Genomic DNA, 16,280 nt, shown 5'->3' with positions numbered 1-16,280 from the left:
TATTCAACATTTATGACAGGCTTATTTGCTCACCATTCGTATCTTCAGTAGCATTCGAATCGGTTTCGTCTTCACCCGCCTCATCTTCATCCATGGGTAAGCTGATGATCTCCATGTGCGGTTGCACCGTGTTCCTAAGGCATCATGGACAACGAAGCAATGTTCAACTACTCTTCATCACGCGCTGCGGTTTGTGGTTGATCCTAGTCTCCCCAGAATTGTAATGTAGTGTGATGTCAATCTTGGACACCCGCGTGAATTTGTTGTTGATCCTAGGTGTCCAGGACTGTGATGTATTGATTTGCCAAGAAGGAGTATTTTGCTTACATTGTTTGCCATCAGCCAACCAATTCAGACCGACATCTCTGAATTACTTCCAACCCCTTCATCAACCTGCTGTGAAGATTGTGAATCATATCTATACTCTCAAGACCGAGGGCATTTATACGAAGGGACGTAGACTTTTTGTCTCGACTGTTCTACTACAAGACCTAATTCAATATGTTGTGATTCAACATATATACACTACATGATTGTTGTGCAATATCTTCATCCCCACAAATTGGATATTTTTTAATCTACCCGGCTAACTCTTTGATAGATAAAATACCTTGTAGGTAGATGATCATCATTCCTCGGGCAATACATAGTTAATTTGGTATTCCAAGTTAATAATATCAACATTTAAAATTGCAACCACCGTTGCAGCCCTACCAACGTAGTTACAGTCCTCATATTCACCCATGTTTCTCACAATGACATTTTTTTAGGAAATTTATCCATCTACAAATAAGATAAAGAGAAAGATAAATATTAAAATACGTAATTACAACCGATGTAATTTCTGACTGACTACCCAGTATCCCGACCAAATTGAAGTATAGTTTATTTAATTTCATGACCATCTAAATCATTTCTATAAACATGTTCGCCAAAATAATTTAATTACACGAAAACACCCTTTTGTTTATCACTAATTCAATAAAATAAAATAAAATAAAAAGATAAAAATGCTCAACATTTCAATAATTCAATATTTCAAAATTGATGTTCATTCAATTTAAACTATAATATCGATAGTTACATCCTTTTTTTTAGTAGAACTCTTGGCTCAAATGCAATGTGCTTTTCCCAAATATATATTTTTCAAAATGTAGTGAATTATTGTCAATTGATTTTGTGTTTGCGTTTGAGTTGGATTGCCAATGTTTGAGTTGCTTTAAATTTATCAAAGTGTTGTACATGAATTATTGACATAGCTTTCAATTTGACTTTGACTGAGCAATCAAGATTCAACAGTAAAATAATGTTGCATATATAGTAATAGTAGTAGTGGGTGTGGTTAATGCATGAGACTGTCTCATGTTTAGGGATGGCAGTAGATCTTGGACCCGGTCCAGATCCGTGGATCCAGATCCGTTTTCATGGATCTGGATCTCAATTTTTTGGATCCGATGGATCTGGATCTCAGTTTTAAAAACGGATATGGATCTGGATCTTGAAATATTAGATCCGGATCCGGCCCAGATCCGACCCGTGGATCCGTTTTATTTTATATATATATTTTATATTTTATATTTAGTTTAATAATAATATTAACTAAATTAAAAATAATAAATAAATTATATTCAAAAGAATAAAAACTAAAAGTAATTAGATAAAAGTATTTTGTGTTATATTTTTCATGATGGAAATTAGATGTTGTTGATTTTGTGAATTTTTTTTAATTTAATTTAAAAATAGTAGATCCATGGATCTGGACCCGTGGACCCGCAGATCTGACGGATCTGGATCTGGATCCAAAATTTTCAGATCCACGGATCTGGATCTGGATCTAGTATATGAAAACGGATCTGGATCTGGTATTGGCCAGACCCGGTCCAGATCCGGCCCGTTGCCATCCCTACTGATGTTCGAGTTTACAGTTACACAATCTTTAAAATTACTTCTTCTTCTTTTTTGATTTGGGAGAGTTGGGGATGGGGAGCAGTGGGGTTTGAACTCGAGACCTCACTGTCGCTTGGTGTCCCCTTGGGGACATCTTTAAAATTACTTGTTCATCCATAAAAAGAAAAAATAAATTACTTGTTCATTTTTTTTTTAAATTACTTGTTCATCCATAAAAGAATTAGTATTGCATATACTAGTATGGGTTAATCATGTGTTGTGTCTCAACTTTATTGAAGAAGGTGACAGACTTGATAAGTTTGTAGTCCAAGCTAAGTGTCATTCCAAATCAAAATTTGTAATAAGATTCATGGAGTCATCTTGAATATTTTCTCCTTCAATATCTTCTTAGCGAGTCGAGCTCAAGATATAGGCTTGTTTAAATCTATAAATTGAACTCAGGCTAAGCACAAGCTTAATGATTCTCTTAAGTCGAGTTCCAGCTTCGATCTCAATTATGAAAGATGTTAAGAATTGACGAAGAAATTGCGATGAACACAAAAGATTTACGTGGTTCGGGCTGAAACCCTACATCCACGGGACCAAGAAAGGGAACTTCTACTATTGATTCGCGAACTGAGAATTTTACAAGGTGTTACAAGTGTTGACTGGTGTTTTTTTTTTTACATTAGACACCCAATTGCTCATTATATAGCAAACTTTGAAAATAACGAGCTGTAAACAACCATCAAAGAAACCGTTATGCAAAACAGTTAGCTCTGCAAAAGAAACTTTGACTCTGTCTCTGGAGTGTTGACTCTGCCTTGGCAACTCTGACTCTGATATGCCTCGGCTCTGACTCTGGCATCAGCGCGACCTCTCTGCTCTGCCAGCGGCGCGATCTCTCTGCTCTGGCAGAAGACCGATTCCTCTGACGAACCGATTCCTCTGGCGAACCGAGTCCTCTGGTCTGCCAGCAGCGAATCCTCTGACGAACCGATTCCTCTGGCGTACCAATTCCTCTGGTCTGCCAGCAGCGAATCCTCTGACGAACCGATTCCTCTAGCGTACCGATTCCTCTGGTCTGCCAGCAGTGATTCCTCTGCTCTGGCAACTTCACCAGAGTAAACTTTACAACTCCAGAGTATACAAACTAGATTATAAGCTTACGAAATCATATACAACAAATCTCCACCTGATTTCTAAGCTAATAATCGACAACAATAACAAAGGCTCCAGTTCTTTCTCCGAAACATTTTAATTCTATATCAAACTTCAAATCAGCAGATTTACCAACTTAAGACAATGCTCAAACTTCGCAGTAGGCAAAGCCTTAGTCAGCGCATCAGCTGCATTCTCCTCTGTCCCAACTTTTTCCATCTTCACCAGTCCTTGATCAACTATATCCCTTATGAAATGCATTCTGACATCTATGTGCTTAGATCTCTCATGAAAAGTTTGATGTTCCATAAGATACAAAGCACTCTGACTGTCACACTTCAAAGTTACAGAACTTTCCTCAATACCAAAATCGTGCACTAATCCTTTGAGCCACACAGCTTCTTTGACAGCTTCGGTTGCAGCCATGTACTCTGCTTCAGTGGTTGATAATGCAACTACAGATTGTAATGAAGATTTCCAACTAACAGCTGATCCAAAGAGTGTGAAAATGTAACCTGACTGAGATCTCCTGTTGTCTGTGTTAGCAGCATAGTCAGAGTCAGTGTATCCCATCAAGAAAGGCTTGCTGATGTCTTCCTTCCTCTGGAACAAAACAGCTCTGTCTGCACTGCCCTTTAAGTACCTCAGCACCTTCTTGAGAGCTTCCCAATGCTCTCTACCAGGATCCACCATATACCTGCTCATAACACTTATAGCTTGTGCAATGTCTGGCCTAGTGCAGACCATTGTGTACATCAAGCTTCCCACTAAATTTGAGTAAGGTATATTTATCATTTGGTGTCTCTCTGTGTCATTCTTTGGTTTCTGTTTATCTGAAAGTTGCAGATGAACAGCTAGGGGCACTGTAACAGCCTTTGATTCATGCATATTGAATTTCCTTAACATCTTCAATATGTAATCTTTTTGACATAACCATAGCTTTCCAGCCTTCCTGTCTCTCACGATATCCATCCCAAGAATCCTTTTGGCTGCACCAAGATCTTTCATTTCAAACTCTTGATTCAAACCATCTTTGATTACCTTGATTTCAGCCTTATCTTTGCTAGCTATTAACATGTCATCTACATATAGCAGCAAATATGCAACAGTAACTTCATTCATTTTCTTCAAATAAACGCAGCTATCATATGCAGACTTTGTGAATCCCATCAACTCCATATGCTCATCAAACCTTTTGTACCATTGCCTTGAACTCTGTTTGAGACCATATAAGCTTTTCTGAAGTAAACACACCTTGTTGCTTGTCTCTGGATGTACAAACCCCTCAGGCTGGACCATATGGATCTCCTCCTCCAACTCTCCATGTAGAAATGCGGTTTTAACATCCATCTGCTCAAGCTCCATATCAAACTGAGCTACAACTGACAGCATAACTCTGATGGAAGTATGCTTAACCACAGGTGAGAATACTTCATTATAATCAATTCCCTCCTTTTAAGTGAAACCTCTTGCCACCAATCTTGCTTTGTACCTGGTCTGCTCCTTCCCAATAACCTCAATCTTCTTTTTGAAGATCCATTTGCAGCTTACTAATTTCTTGTTCAGTGGCTTTGACACCAGTATCCAGGTACCATTCCTTTCAAGAGAGTTCATCTCCTCCTTCATGGCTAAGAGCCATTGTTCTCTCTCTGGTCCCTTCATAGCCTCTGCATAGGATTTGGGCTCCTGATACTCCAGCTCCTCTGCAATGCTCAAAGCAAAGTATACCATCTCAGCTTGGTTATATCTCTGAGGTGGCTTGGGCTGCCTCCTTGCTCGATCCCTTGCTAGTTGGTATGAGCTTAGATTATCAGAGCTGCTCCCAACATCTTCATCATCTGCAGCTTGTTGAGAGACTTCAGTTGCTCCACCTGATTCATTATCAGCATGGTTTCTATCAAACAATTCATCCAACAAAATTTTACCATCTGCATTTTCTTTCTCTGGATCAGATCCTACTTTATAAGGTATGAGAGCTTCATCAAAAACTACATCTCTGCTGATGTATACTCTCCCCATTCCTGGTTCAGTGCACCACAACTTGTACCCCTTCACACCCTTGGGGTAGCCCAACATCACACATTTTAAGGCCCTTGGTTCAAGCTTCTCTTGTCTGACATGTATGTATGCTCTGCACCCAAAAATCTTCAAATGTGAATAGTTGGATGTAGAACCATACCAGAGCTCATCTGGAATTCTGAATTCAATAGCGGATGAAGGAGATTTGTTGATCAAATAGGCTGCAGTGACAGCAGCCTCTGCCCAGAATTTCTTTGGCATCCCTGAGTCAAACAACATACACCTTATCCTTTCCAGAATGGTCCTATTCATCCTCTCAACAACCCCATTCTGCTGTGGAGTTCCTGGGACTGTCTTGTGTCTCTGGATTCCCCTTCCAGAGCAGAAATCATTGAATTCCTTGGACACAAATTCCAAACCATTATCAGTCCTCAGGCACTTCACCTTGGTTGCCTTTTCAGTCTCCACCTCATTACACCACACTTTGAATTTCTCTAGTGCCTCAGTTTTATCCTTCAAGATGAAAATCCACAACTTCCTAGAGTAATCATCCATTATAGACATATAATATCTCCCTTTTCCAAGACTTTCAGTTTGTGTTGGTCCCCACAAATCAGAGTAAACATAATCCAGAGGAGCTTTAGATGTATGTTTACCTGTATCAAATGGGAGTCTCTTACTTTTGCTTAAGATGCACTGCTCACATATGTCCACCTTGAATGGAATAGGGTTACTGATCTTGTTCTGTTTCAGCAACTGATTGAGCCCTTTCTCTCCAACATGAGCCAATCTTTTATGCCACAAGATTGAATCATCCTTCTTCATGGAGTCAGACTGCCCTGTGATGGCTGTGGCTTCTAAGTAATACAAATCATTCCTCCTCATCCCCTTCAAAATGACCTTGTTGTCTTTGGTGACAACAACTCCACCCTTTACAGATCTCCATTCATACCCCTTCGTTTCAAGAGATCCAAGGGATATCAGATTCTTTTTTAGACTAGGGATGTACCTCACCTCCATCAAAGTCCTGATGGTGCCATCATGCAGTCTGAACTTTATACTCCCCTTTCCTTTGATTTCACAGGTCTGGTTATTTCCAAGAACCACTGTTCCTTCCGATTGAAATTGAAAATCAGTAAACCAACTTTTAACTGGACACATGTGGAAAGAGCACCCTGAATCCAGTATCCATTGGTCATCCAAATCACCTTGCATCACATTCAAAGCCTCTGCAGTGTCACACTGCTCTTGCTCCTTGGGCTCTTGCTTCTTGGTAGTGTTGGACTGCTTTTGGTTTTTCTTCCAAATGTGGCAGTCCCTCTTCCAATGGCCCGGCTTCTTGCAGTGATAGCAAGTTTGAATATCATCATCAGAGTTCTTGTTTCCCTTCTCCTGTTTACCCTTCTTGAATTCCTTCTTGGATTTCTTGGATTTATCCCCTTTCTGTTTTACAGCCAAGCCCTCACCAACAGACTCTTTCTTGTGAGCTGATGTTGATGATGCCTTCTGCAGTTCCTTAGATTTCAGAGCAGACTGAACCTCATCCACTGTGATGTCACTTTCTATCCCATACAACATAGCATCCTTGAGTTGATCATATGAACTCGGGAGAGCATTGAGTAGGATAATTGCTTGATCCTCATCTCCTATTCGCACATCAACATTTTCAAGATCATCAATGATCTTATTGAATATCTCCAATTGATCATCAATCGATTTTCCATCCAAGATTCTGTAGGAGTACAACTTTTGCTTCAAGAACAACCGATTCGCAAGCGATTTCGTCATGTAAATCGCCTCCAACTTTGCCCACACCGCCGCTGCAGATTTCTCCCTGGCTACCTCCCTCAAAACCTTATCACCTAGGCATAGGATGATAAGGCTATGGGCCCTCTCACGCATTTCTGCTTTCTTGAGTTCTGCCTCCACAGCTGCCGCGGAATCCCTTGTAACCGCCGATGAAGAAGATTCATCATCCCCTTTTAGAGCTGCCGCCAAACCTTGCTGGGTTAACAATGCACGCATCTTGATACGCCATAACCCAAAATCATTTTTCCCCGTAAACTTCTCGGTCTCAATTCGTGGCATCGACATTCCTGCGTCGGTTGTGGATCAAGAATTCCCACAGACGGCGCCACTTGTTAAGAATTGACGAAGAAATTGCGATGAACACAAAAGATTTACGTGGTTCGGGCTGAAACCCTACATCCACGGGACCAAGAAAGGGAACTTCTACTATTGATTCGCGAACTGAGAATTTTACAAGGTGTTACAAGTGTTGACTGGTGTTTTTTTTTTACATTAGACACCCAATTGCTCATTATATAGCAAACTTTGAAAATAACGAGCTGTAAACAACCATCAAAGAAACCGTTATGCAAAACAGTTAGCTCTGCAAAAGAAACTTTGACTCTGTCTCTGGAGTGTTGACTCTGCCTTGGCAACTCTGACTCTGATATGCCTCGGCTCTGACTCTGGCATCAGCGCGACCTCTCTGCTCTGCCAGCGGCGCGATCTCTCTGCTCTGGCAGAAGACCGATTCCTCTGACGAACCGATTCCTCTGGCGAACCGAGTCCTCTGGTCTGCCAGCAGCGAATCCTCTGACGAACCGATTCCTCTGGCGTACCGATTCCTCTGGTCTGCCAGCAGCGAATCCTCTGACGAACCGATTCCTCTGGCGTACCGATTCCTCTGGTCTGCCAGCAGTGATTCCTCTGCTCTGGCAACTTCACCAGAGTAAACTTTACAACTCCAGAGTATACAAACTAGATTATAAGCTTACGAAATCATATACAACAAAAGATTTTCTTAACTGACCTTCATTATAATAACTTCCTAAACAGGGGCGAAGCCAGACTTTCGATAAAAGATGGCATTTTCTTAATTGGCCTTCATTATAATAACTTCCTAAATAGGGCATTTTAAATTTAAATCACTCAATCAATAATGTGTTCACTTCTTCAAAATGTCTTAGCTCTAAAACTTACATATCAATTACAATATAAAATAGCTCAGCACGATTATGATGAAGATAAAATCATTTTTATATTTTTTAATATAAAATTACGAAAATACCCCTACTATATTTGAAAATCCCAGGGGGCCCAGTGACCCCCCTGCCCCACCCCTAAACAACTATCAACTATAAAGATAAGCTCGTGCAACTTATAATCTCCTTGAAAGATAATTTATTCAACCCAACTTATTTTTTCATAATATTTTAACCAACAATTATTTTACAAAAATAATTTTACTATAAATTCATATGTACTTGCAATTTTATAACTCCTCAATTTCATCTCTCTTACTAGGATTTTCACACTCTAATTTACAATCTCAATTATCCAATTATACTTTAACAACTTATAATTAAACTCGTGATACATTACTCTTTTTTTGGAGCAACACCCCCTAAGTAGAAGCCAAGCTATCTATTTGGATTCATTTACAACTCTATCGGTGACTTTCATTTATTTATAGTTGTTGTAGATCGATTGGTTGAAATTGAATACTATTAGAATTTTCAAGGCATAAAGATTGTTGTGTAGTCAAAATAAGAGCCAACAATTCTTTGTAAATTTAATTAGTACCCAATCATCATTAGCAATAAATAGCCATTTCTTTGAACAAGTTTCTTTGTAACTCCGGAAATTTGTAAAACTTGAAAATTAAAGGATTCATCAAATTAAGTTAAAAGATCATCTCTTTTATTTCAAACAGAGACAAGAAATTGACAATTCAAAGTAACTATAATAGCAAGATGCGACAAGATTTAAATATGTGAAGTAAGAAGAAAAAGTGTCTAAGCCGTTAAATTTTTGTGCATTAATTTTTAAGATTTGTTAAAGTTAGTTATACTGTAACACTCAATCCTTATGTAATTTCAATTTGTCAGCGCATATAACTGGGATTTTTTTTCCTCCTGCAAACGCTCTTTTATAAAATAAAAACTTTGAAGCATGACATTTACACACAGACACACACACAGACACACACTATATATATATATATATATAGATATATTATATGAATATATTCCAACTACCAGTTCGCTTAATAACAAAATGCATACGCATGAGCAATTGATTATCTGAGATTCTGATTTTGACAATGAACATATATTTGTATATAGAGGAAATTAGAGTAACCGGTGGATACAGTACATCAAAGTCAAGCTTCAAAAATATTTAATTATGAATTTGGTGCTTTTAAATAATTTACAATCATTAATGGGCTTAGCTTATACGTTTTGCATGGGCTTGTTTAGGCCAACTGCTTTAGTAAACTGATCCCACAGTAGAAATATAACTGCGGAAACACATTTATTAATTACTTAAGACAAAATCAAAGTTGGAAAATACAAAACAAAATAGTAGAATAAGTTTAGCTAAGATATCTAGGAAAGCTCTATCTTACTTGATGGGATTAATATAAATGTGATTATTTTGGATCAAATTTACCTCCCTACGCTGAGAAATCTACTTGATATAATTCATTCATCTAATTAATTATAACACGACAACTGTTATTGATAACAATGGATCTGCATAAATTCTTTGAGTATTTCTCAGTAGAATTGCATGAATCAGTGAATTAATCAAAAGAAAAAACATAACAAAAGCTGCAATCATGCATGGAAGCTGAGCTGACAGACATTATTCTTAAATAATCATATTTTTCATCCAACTCTTCATCAACTTTATATAAAAAAAAAACTCGTACATGCATCGTAATTGGATAGGTTTTATTTATTAATTTGGTTGTTTGCTACATTAAAAAGCCCTTCACTTGAGTTAGATTGAACCATCTCTCTCTCTCTCATGCATGGCAGTCACAACCACTGCCCTCGTGTGTGCATTGTTGAGTTTGCTTTCCATCTCTCATAGCGTTCATGGAATCAAGAGATGGCCTGGCGGGGCTTCCACCAGATTCTACGACTTCAAGGTACTCTCTCTCTCTCTCTCTCTCTCTTAATTAACTATGGGAAGTAGATAGGCTACAAACACACTTTAAAATAGAAATTATGAACCATGAATTTACAATGTAAAAGTGACAAATTCAGAAAAATGAAAAATTCTCCCTCTATGGGATTTGAACTGGGACTATGAAATGATGAATCCAGTTTATATCTTAAAATGAGTTTTTATTTGATCTAATCCTAGCATGAACATATATAGGTGCAAACGAAGAGGGTGACGAAGTTGTGCAACAGCAAGGAGATCGTGACCATTAATGAGATGTACCCCGGTCCAGTGGTTTACGCTCAAGAAGACGATCGTCTCATCATCCGAGTCTCCAATTTGACGCCTCACAATGCCACAATTCACTGGTATACTCAAAATACTTCACTTTCTCAATTACGAAATGATGCCCGGAATAATAAATAAGGTTATGTTCCAAAGAAAATGAAAATGTTGTAAGACAAAGCATTGTTTGTTTGTTGTAAAACTAATTTGAGTAATCCAGGCATGGGGTCCGACAACGGTTGTCGTGCTGGTCCGACGGCCCATCTTACGTGACACAATGTCCGATCCAACCGGGGCAGACTTTCAGTTACGAGTTCACCCTGGTTCAACAAAAGGGCACCTTTTTCTGGCATGCTCATGTCTCGTGGCTCCGGGCTACGGTTTATGGTGCCTTGATCGTTTACCCCAGACCCGGTGTACCCTACCCTTTCCCTTACCCCTACCAGGAGCATATTGTTATTCTAGGTTGCTTCACTTCTCCTCATTTCAAATCCCTTCCAAAAATACTTTAAAACATCATACGTTGAGATTAATGTTGCAATCAATATATATAGGGGAATATTGGTTGAGAGATCCTCTAAAGATCGAGCAGGCAGTTTTAGCTAGCGGCGGAGGCGCTCCCATCGCTGATGCTTACACGATCAACGGCCACCCCGGCCCCAACTATAACTGCTCCGTCAACGGTAAGCCTCAAGTCTAGGAGTAATAAGGATAAAAATAGTTACATGAGATGTAAGAAAAAGGTAAATTAAGCAGAAACGTTCCTTAGATGTGTACAGGATGAACGTGGTACCCGGGAAGACCTACCTGCTGAGGTTGATCAACGCGGGATTGAACACAGAAAACTTCTTTGCAATTGCTAATCACAAGCTCACCATAGTCGAAGCAGATGCAGAGTACACAAAGGCGCTCCACACCGACAAGGTGATGCTCGCGCCGGGCCAGACCCTCAACGTCCTCGTCACAGCAGATCAGCCCATAAGTAGATACTCCATGGCTGTCGGGCCATACATGTCTGCAAGAAACGTACCGTTTCAGAACATAACCTCAGTAGGATATTTTCAGTACCTAGGTGCAACACCAAACAGCATATCTTTACCAGCCATGCTACCTAGTTTCAACGACAATCTTGCCGTTAAAACTGTAATGGACGGGCTCCGGGGCCTCAACACCTCGGATGTTCCTAAAGTAATTGACAAGAACTTGTTTGTCACCATAGGTGTGAATGTGAATAAGTGTAATAGAAAAAACCCCAAGAAAAACTGCCAAGGCACTAATGGTGGGGTGTTTGCTGCTTCCATGAACAATATAAGTTTCATTAGACCTAATGTTTCACTTTTAGAAGCTTATTACAGGGATAAAGCTGGCTACTTCACTGATGATTTCCCCGGGGCACCCTTAAAATTTTACGATTTTGTTAACGGGGCGCCTAACAATGCTCCTAATGACACCAACGCGATGAATGGGACGAGGTTGTTTGTGCTTGAGTATGGGACAAGGGTTCAACTCATTTTGCAGGATACTGGCACTGTCTCGACTGAGAATCATCCAATTCATCTTCATGGCTACAGTTTCTACGTCGTGGGGTATGGCACGGGTAACTACAATCCGGATACGGCTAATTTCAACTTGATGGATCCGCCTTACATGAACACCATTGGAGTTCCTGTTGGTGGATGGGCAGCAATTAGATTTACAGCTGATAATCCAGGTATTGCATCTACTTAAAATCAGTCCTGGCATCGATTATTTACCTAATATAATGTTATGCATAACCAGAAAATTGATGGATCAAATATATGCTGCATAAGAAAATACATTTACGAGACATCCACACGCTCTTAGACACATATACTAACACAGACATCTGCATCATTGCCCGAGACAAACTTGATGAGACTTTATGAATGTGGTGCAGGGGTCTGGTTTATGCATTGCCATCTGGAGATACATTTATCATGGGGTTTGTCTGTGGCAATTATTGTCAAGAATGGGCAAGGACCACTCGAGACCCTCCCCCACCCTCCAGCTGATTACCCTCGGTGCTAGAAGATGAAAAACAAGAATCACGAGGAGGGCTTTTGATCTTTTCCATGATTGGATTCTTTCGGACAAGTGTGTATTATGTCTATGTATGGCTTGGTTGTCTCAATAAAAATCTCTCTGTTTCTAGATTCATTTTGTTAGCTTTTTCGCCGATAAGAAGCCGTTGTATATTGATGAATGGTGACGACACACATCTTAATTATATGAATGCACGTTGAGAAGACAAACATGGTGATATTGAAAGTAAGCTATAATGATACCCTTTTCAAAAAACAAGGCAGAGGGAAGAGAAGCTGTAAATTACTGTAAGCACATGATGATGGTGACATATTTAATAAAGAAGGCATGAAGTAGAAGATGCTGAATGTACCTATTAAAAATGGAAAGTATGTACTATAAACTTTTAATTAATTAAATGCCAACTTGATTCTTCAAGGCATATATATCAGAGTAAAAACTTCTGTACTACAAAAGTGACAAACTAACCAACATCACATGGCATTTTCATTCTATTTTTGTTTGGTTCAAAAATGTTTAAAAGAAGTCGAGATTTAATAAACTCTGGGACAAGGCATTGCCTTTTCTCGTTTACTTTTAGTATATGCGTCTCAAGAAAACCTAAGATCAATAAGTGGATCGCTTAGTTCATTGACATGTGTCAATGGGTCATATGAACTGCGAGCTGAATATGCTGAAAAGTACCTTATTGAATCAATTCTCTCTGCTGCTCGAAGCTCAGAGCTCATGCGAAAAGTATAAGTGGCCCCAAAACCATGGCTATCCTCAAACAATAAGATGCAGATTAAACCATCAGTAAGTGTAGAAGAGAAATTACACGGTAACTAAGATTATGTAAACGCATACCTTAACAACTCAAATTCAAGAGGGAGAAGATCGAATCTATTTCATAATTAGTCCAACAAATCCATGTATTTATAGTAGCAAAAGGAGGGTACTAACTTGATGTACTGACAAATACCTTGTTGTAAGTACAATTATTCTCTGTACTGCATCTCTAAAGAGACATAACAAAAGACAATGAAATATAGTTTTCCAACCTTTTTAATATCCTCTCAGTTAAACAATAACAGGCTAAAAGTTCTCACAATAAGATAAGAGTAACTGAGCTGCCAACTATTTACTCGATAAACCCCCGAGCACAAGTATAAATAGGCCGAGTTCCTCTCAGAAACATGATATGGTATTACGAGTATCTTCATTGGAAAGCATCCTGCTCAAATGAGTGTCCCACAACTCAGACAAGGAGTTTATTGCTCCTGAAAAAAATTTCATGACTGAGACACTCATTCGAGCGAGATGTTTTGCAAGGAAGACAAACATTCTTTTGAAGAAGCATAATAATAATGATAATTGAGGATTAGTTGTGCAAGTATTAGTCAGTTAAGGTGGTGGACAGAAAGACTACAGCATCAATCACAAAAAAAGAGAGCAAGTAAGTTGAATCTGCAATGATGTTTGCATGTAACTTTATTTCTTGATTCCGAGTCTGAATGAAATGAGTCGATGAGATTCTAAACATTTACTTAATCACAAGACACACATCAGCCTCATCTTTCATTAGTCTTTTCTGAAAACAGTATCACCAGCCTCTCACTACTCAACGTCAAACACGAGCCCACGAAGCAAGACAGGGTAAAGATTTTAGGAAGATGATGATCAACAAATGAAGTTTAGCAGGTTAGCAGCTATAGTAGTGTAGATTTAAGGATCAAAGATGGCAGCTCAAATTGTTACACACTTGATGAAGAAACTCTAAGTCGAGGTGACATATTGTACACAATAGCATAAGAGCAAAGTACACATATCATATTTTTTTATACATTGCAAACCAAATTTCAAAGGCATAAGAGAATAACAAGAACCCAACATATATAAGACATATGTTAACTCTATTTAGAAGATCATCAGCCAGATTCTGCAATATCGAGATCAATAAATATCCCAATAATAGCTGATTGGAACAATATACTCTGATACATGAAACAAGCATGAACTAAAGCTGCATGCAAGATCTCCCTCAAGACCATTGCAACTCACAATCCAAATAGCAAAGCAGAAACAAAATATGTGTACCCAATCAGGGGCGGAGCCAGGGGGGGCAGTGGGGTCACTGGACCCCCCTGGAATTTCCAAAAATCCCAGGGGTATTTTAGTAATTTTACAAATATATTTAAAAAAAATAAAAAATATTAATTTTATCTAATTTTTCTAATTGGAATTCCAATCCCTAACTTCTGCGAATTTCAATCTTTAACTTCGCTAGACCCATCGGTTCATTTGCCTTTCGTTGCTCCGCAAGTAAATGTTGTGCTTCCTATTCTTGGTCAATTATAGCTCAATGCTCACATAAATTTATTCAAGGGGGTGTGGGGGAAGTTCATGTTCCTTAGTCCTTGCTCCTTACCCACTGTTACTCTAGTTTTATTTAAGGGGTGTGGGGGAAGTTCATGTTCACATAAATTTATTCCAGTGTCCTTCCAAAAAATAAAACAATAAATTATCGTACTAGTTTAGTGATGCTAGACGATTAATGTGGTGGTTATCTCATCTGCTATAATAATAATTCAAATGCATTTACAGACAATATTTCTGGTATGATGTATTATGTATATTGTGACAGAACAAAGGTAATGTTGCTAAATGGTAAGGTATGTCTTTTCTAAAGAAAATATATGCTATAATTTGAGACTTTTCTAGTTTTCTGCCCCGCTTCTGTAGAGCTTGCAAATGATGATTTTGGGTATTGACTTTACAATATAACTTGTGCTTGGTTATTAATATGCTTGCTAATTGTTATATTGGACTTTTTTTTTAAATAATTATGTTTATTTTTTTTTAACTTGCTATATAATTTAAATAACATTATAATTATATTAATTATTATTATTTATTTTTTAAATTTTTTTATTTAATTATTATTTTTTTGAAAAAAAAAATTTGGACCCCCTGAGTCGAAAGTCTGGCTCCGCCCCTGTACCCAATTAACATTAAAAATCTAGCATTTATTCATTATGAATACGAGAAACAAGCGAAAGACAAAACATACGAAAGGAATCAGGAGAAGTCACTCAGCTGAGAAAATTCAGAATTCAATTATCGGTAAATAAGCAAGTAACAAGACGCCTCCGCCGTCGCCGCGCTGCTCGTTGCCATTGCCGGCGGCGGCGACCCAAGTTCTCGGCAGCATTTTGGGCTTACAAGATCAGGGATAGTTTCGGTAGTAAAATTGGGCCTGGCCCAAAGCCCGTTGTTGGAACTGAACTACTTTTTTAGTAAACCCAAGGTTCATATACACTCTGGAGATTAATCGTAATTACAAAGGATAATTCTAAATATTTGATGACATGCTGCATGGTAGCACACAATATTTTCGACTTTTCTTCTTAATTGTTTTTTTCAAACAATATTTAGCTTTTGGAAAATAAATATTAGTTGCATCATTGAGCAATATATTATATATAAAAAATATATCCGCGTGGCTATTTTAAAGAAGGAAACACAAATTTTGATTACTAATTTGAAAAACACAAAATCTAATCATTTTTTATATTTTAGAATTATTTTGCACTTAATTAGGACGGACTGAATTCGAATTTGTGCACGGGCTAGGTAATAGTGCCAAAAGTACCGATAGAAAAAAAAATTCAAGTAAATTGATACACACGCAAATTCGAATCTGATCCGCCTTAATTAAGGGCAAAACAGTCTTAAAACGTAAAAAAATGATCAAAATTTGTATTTTTTAAATGAGGGTCATGGCCAAAAAATACACGAACTTTGGAAAAAGTTGCAATTTTCACATGAACTTTCAATTAAGTAAAAAAATACATGAATTTATATTTTTGTTGCAATTTTCACCTGAGTTTGACTTTCGGCAAAACTAGAGCTCAGTTGGCAAT

General features: G+C 38.1%; 1 protein-coding gene and 2 long non-coding RNA genes across 4 annotated transcripts; 2 read left to right on the top strand and 1 right to left on the bottom strand.

The window, feature by feature from the left end:
- Nucleotides 1–9,515: 9,515 nt before the first annotated feature.
- Nucleotides 9,516–12,492, top strand: LOC130997331 (laccase-6). Its single transcript, XM_057922617.1, has 6 exons — nt 9,516–10,012; nt 10,246–10,397; nt 10,535–10,779; nt 10,869–10,997; nt 11,084–12,025; nt 12,233–12,492. The coding sequence occupies exons 1-6, from the start codon at nt 9,893–9,895 to the stop codon at nt 12,361–12,363; spliced, it is 1,719 nt and encodes a 572-aa protein (XP_057778600.1). The 5' UTR covers nt 9,516–9,892; the 3' UTR covers nt 12,364–12,492.
- LOC130997332 (uncharacterized) lies at nt 10,838–15,442 on the bottom strand. Of its 2 annotated transcripts, none has more exons than XR_009093044.1 (5): nt 13,225–13,357; nt 13,063–13,137; nt 11,414–11,980; nt 11,122–11,329; nt 10,838–11,010 (listed from the first exon to the last, which is right to left on the bottom strand). It is a non-coding gene; the product is annotated as an uncharacterized LOC130997332 (long non-coding RNA). The 2 variants fall into 2 exon arrangements; XR_009093045.1 differs by lacking the exon at nt 10,838–11,010 and adding an exon at nt 15,428–15,442 and having other exon boundaries at nt 11,041–11,329; nt 13,225–13,637.
- On the top strand, nt 13,576–14,200 carry LOC130997333 (uncharacterized). The gene is made up of 2 exons (XR_009093046.1): nt 13,576–13,813; nt 13,959–14,200. It is a non-coding gene; the product is annotated as an uncharacterized LOC130997333 (long non-coding RNA).
- Nucleotides 15,443–16,280: the final 838 nt, after the last annotated feature.

This window comes from Salvia miltiorrhiza, chromosome 8, assembly GCF_028751815.1.
Source record: "Salvia miltiorrhiza cultivar Shanhuang (shh) chromosome 8, IMPLAD_Smil_shh, whole genome shotgun sequence".
NCBI classification, from domain to species: domain Eukaryota; kingdom Viridiplantae; phylum Streptophyta; class Magnoliopsida; order Lamiales; family Lamiaceae; genus Salvia; species Salvia miltiorrhiza.
Note: the sequence above shows the minus strand (reverse complement) of the source record. Positions and strands in the feature narration are given on the sequence as shown.

What these genes read in the sequence shown, in the direction of transcription:
- LOC130997331 (XM_057922617.1), top strand. Translation starts at nt 9,893, where the DNA reads ATGGCAGTCACAACCACTGCCCTCGTGTGTGCATTGTTGAGTTTGCTT. An exon ending in CACAATGCCACAATTCACTG is followed by an intron (nt 10,398 to 10,534) that starts GTATACTCAAAA and finishes TGAGTAATCCAG; the next exon opens with GCATGGGGTCCGACAACGGT. An exon ending in GGAGCATATTGTTATTCTAG is followed by an intron (nt 10,780 to 10,868) that starts GTTGCTTCACTT and finishes CAATATATATAG; the next exon opens with GGGAATATTGGTTGAGAGAT.